The sequence below is a fragment of the Cicer arietinum genome, chromosome 3, assembly GCF_000331145.2.
Source record: "Cicer arietinum cultivar CDC Frontier isolate Library 1 chromosome 3, Cicar.CDCFrontier_v2.0, whole genome shotgun sequence".
In the NCBI taxonomy this organism is placed as follows: Eukaryota; Viridiplantae; Streptophyta; class Magnoliopsida; order Fabales; family Fabaceae; genus Cicer; species Cicer arietinum.
The window spans coordinates 6,981,190-6,985,179 of record NC_021162.2 but is presented as its reverse complement, the minus strand read 5'-3'; the positions used below and the strand labels follow the sequence as shown (position 1 = coordinate 6,985,179).

Genomic DNA, 3,990 nt, shown 5'->3' with positions numbered 1-3,990 from the left:
TTGTTATTCACACATAGCTTGTGTTCAGTGAACCTAATACCCCACATAACATGATGAGAACATCCATGTTAAGTATATGTACATGAATAAACACTATGTTTAATTTGCTTCTTGTGATAAGCCTATTTAACTTTTTAAAAACTTTTTAGAAAAGGATCAAAAAGAGAGTATTTCTTTTATGCAAAATAAAGTAATCCCATGTCACTTAAAACATCTTTAATAGGGTATCACATAGAGTTACATTGTTTTTTTAAGATAGCGTTTCCTAATTTTTTTTATATAGTTAATGTTATTTTAATATTATTAGTAATTGTTAAAATCATAGCATCAAAATACATAATTGTTTCCTTACACCCACCACTAACAACTAGTACATAAAAAAATGAGACGAGTTGCGTTGCATAAATTTTTATCATCGGAGAAAAATGTGATAAATTGCATTAATATGACGATAACTGTAACATCAAAAAATTTAATATAGACCGTAGTCTATTATAGACCATTTTTAAAAAGTATTTATCACTTTAATTACTACAAACGGCGTTAATGATTATATTTTTTTCTATAATTAAAATAGTGATTTAAATAATAACTAATCAATAAAAATAATAAATAAATAAATATATATTTTATATTAAATTGACATTAATTATATTACTATCTTATTTACAAAGACAATAAAAATTATAAACTATTATTTTGCATTAAAATTTTCAATAGCTTTGAAGTACATACATACACATGGACCAATTGTGCATAAAACTCACCTATTCTATAAAGTAATCCAATACTTGTACACATAGACAGAGTACATACATCTTGTTACTCATGTTACATTCAATGAGGCCATTTCACAATTTTCCTTCCTATATATACTAGTCCCACTCATCAATTCCCTTCATCTCCAATCCAATCCAATTAAATTATTTTCTACAACAAACTTTTTTTCTCCAAACCCATAAAATCTTTTACTCATTTCTCAACCATGCAAGCCAAAGAAACTACATCACTCAATTATTTACACCCAAGTTCAGACCCATCTCCTTATCCATATCAAAACAACATAATCCAAAACACAATTCCAACATCTCAACTCTTAAAATTCTCCAACAATTTCCATTCTTTCCAAAACTTTCCACAAACTCTTCATCAAGATTTCAGTCCTCAATCCTCATGCATAAGCAACAACTCAACTTCAGATGAAGCAGATGAACAACAAGGACTAATCAACGAGAGAAAACATCGAAGAATGATATCGAACCGCGAGTCAGCTCGCCGGTCGCGAATGAGGAAACAAAAACACCTTGATGAACTTTGGTCACAAGTTGTTTGGCTAAGGAATGAAAATCATCAATTACTTGATAAGCTGAACAGTTTCTTTGAATCACATGATAGAGTTGTTCAAGAGAATGTTCAATTGAAAGAAGAAGCTTCGGAACTTCGACAAATGGTTTGTGACATAAAGTTGAATAGTTCTTGTCTTCCTTTGAGTCCTCTTGAAGATGTTCCTAGCATCACTTCACCATTTGTTAAATCTGACGATTCTTCAAATTAATCAATCACAAGTTGTTCTCTTGATCTTTTAGAATAAATTTCAAGACATGTTACAAGAAAAAGTTTTAATAAAATCTTCAATTTTTTTAATCGTTTGGTTCCAAAAAGAACTAAATCTTAATAATTCAGATATGATCGAAAATTAAATAAAGTTTGATCAAATATTATTTTAATAATAATTAAAATTTAATTTATTTCGAATAATCGTCTTTAACTGAAACTCATTAATCATTTAAGTTCAATTACTTAATTTTTTTTTTAATTCTATGAGGTGAACTTTACCGAAGAAATTAAATAACATGTATTGTGTATTTTTAATATATGAACTTTAATTTTGTACTTAATGTTATCTTTAAATGGTGTAGCCTTTTAAGATCTAATTATATCTTAAGCAATGATGATTTAAAGTAGATAATAGTTTTCTATAAATTTTTGTGGTTAATTAATTGTTAGTATCAATTTGTTGGTCACACTTAGTAGAATAAAAAATAGCATCATGATTGTGATAAGGACTTGGTATTATGGGAGGTTAAGTCGCACGTGGAGTAGTATGAGATATTCATAGAGTATTATTTAAATAGTTTGGTTCTTGTCCCTTAATAACTTCTTTTCACAAGAGGACTCCCATAATACCAAAAGGAACAAAATGCATACAATCTTGCACTTAGTAATTAGTGATCGTTAGATCTAGATTGAACAATAAAAAAGATATATTTTATTTATTTTTTAAAAAATTAAAATTACCAATTTGATCTTTAGATTGGCTTATTTCAATTAGACGGATCATTGACTATGTGATTGGATTGTGCGAGCAATTCAATAGCATAAGACCTCCAATTGTTGAGGATTTTAATTTTTTTTATTATAATATAATAAACTTTGGATAACTTTGGATTAAATATTTTTTAATTATTATAAAATTACGACATTTTATATTTGGTCTCTAAATTTTTTTATTTATTTATGGCTTCTATTATGATTTTCTTTTATAAGAACTAAAAATATTATTTTTAAAATAAAAAAATTAAAATAAGAACTAAAAGAGAATTAAAAAATTTATAGATTAAAAAGTTGAGATTTTTTTATCGGGATTAAAATAAAATTTTATAGAAATTAAAATTTATTTTATATTTTTTTTTAATTATTAAAATTATATTTTTTTATTAAACATCCAAATTTTAAAATTAAAACATAATCAACATGTTAAACGTTTTGCCATTAATCTAGCGTATGAATGTCAATTATAAAATATAATTAACAACTAATTACTAACATTAATTATTTTAAAAATAAAATTAATGGCCAACATTAATTATTTTTTTAAAAAAATTAATGGCCTAATTTTTCCAATAGCTAGCTTTTAAGAGATTCTTCATATAAACATCAATAAGATTTCAATTAATAAATTAATTTAAAAAGACTTGATTGACGAATTTATTGTGTTTCAATAACGAAAATTTAATGAAGCTAAAAGGATTAAACAAAAGAACAAATTAAAAGAAAAAATAATATTAGACCAAAACTTTATATCCTTTTTTTCCGTGCAAGAAAACCAGATTTAGGTTACCACAATCGCCAAAGTTGAAAAAATTCTAAGGGCTGCTAACTCAACATTTGAGATAGTGTTTGTTCTTTTCTTGTCTTTTAATTTATATAGTGATCATATTTTTAGAAATGGGCTTTTTTGCATATGTTCAAACCCAACCATAATTTAGGTGTGTGGTACCTATTGAATATTCTTGTACCTACTAATGATTGAGACAATATAGAGTAAAGATACACATATCATGACCCATGTTTTGTGTGACCAACAAGAGTTGACCATTCTCCTCGATCGACTAGTTCTCGTTGGTTTGTATGCTCAATACCTTTATGTTTGATTCTGAGCAAGTGTCAATCGTCGTCTCTCATCTTAGATCGATCAAGTTGTCCATTGGATTGGTACCAAACACAACCCTAAACGTCAAGGTTGAAGGGTGTGGGTGCTTAGGATAAATGAGTGGTTCCATAGATTGGTATCGAACACAACTCCCAGACCGAATGACATAGACACTTAAGAGGATTGAGTGGTCCAATAAATTGGTACTTATCACAACATCCAAGTGTCAATGTCGAAGAGTGTAGGGATTAGAATGATCGAGTGGTCCAATGAATTGATAAGCTAAAATTCATCAATAACTTTACCTCCTATACTAAATACGGACTTAGATGCTTCAGTTGAGATTGGAATAGCTAGTACATCAAGAACCATCTTAGATCAAATCTTATATTTCATGATGTTGTTCCTCTACCAGTCCAAAGCACTAAAAGATTTAGTCTTAAGAACTTGTAATTATGATTTTATTGGAGACACAATTTTATTTTCACACAAAATGCTCAAATCTTCGTCAATTATTACTATCCAAATTAACTATCTGAAAACGGAGACGCTTTCAA

At 27.5% G+C, this 3,990-nt stretch overlaps 1 protein-coding gene across 1 annotated transcript; it reads left to right on the top strand.

Moving 5' to 3' along the window:
* The first annotated feature begins 885 nt into the window (after nucleotides 1-885).
* On the top strand, nucleotides 886-1,578 carry LOC101508827 (basic leucine zipper 43-like). Its single transcript, XM_012713387.3, has one exon. It carries the CDS (start codon nucleotides 986-988, stop codon nucleotides 1,553-1,555), a length of 570 nt encoding a protein of 189 aa, XP_012568841.1. The 5' UTR covers nucleotides 886-985; the 3' UTR covers nucleotides 1,556-1,578.
* Nucleotides 1,579-3,990: the final 2,412 nt, after the last annotated feature.

Coding starts and splice junctions, on each gene's coding strand:
- LOC101508827 (XM_012713387.3), top strand. CDS start 986: ATGCAAGCCAAAGAAACTACATCACTCAATTATTTACACCCAAGTTCA.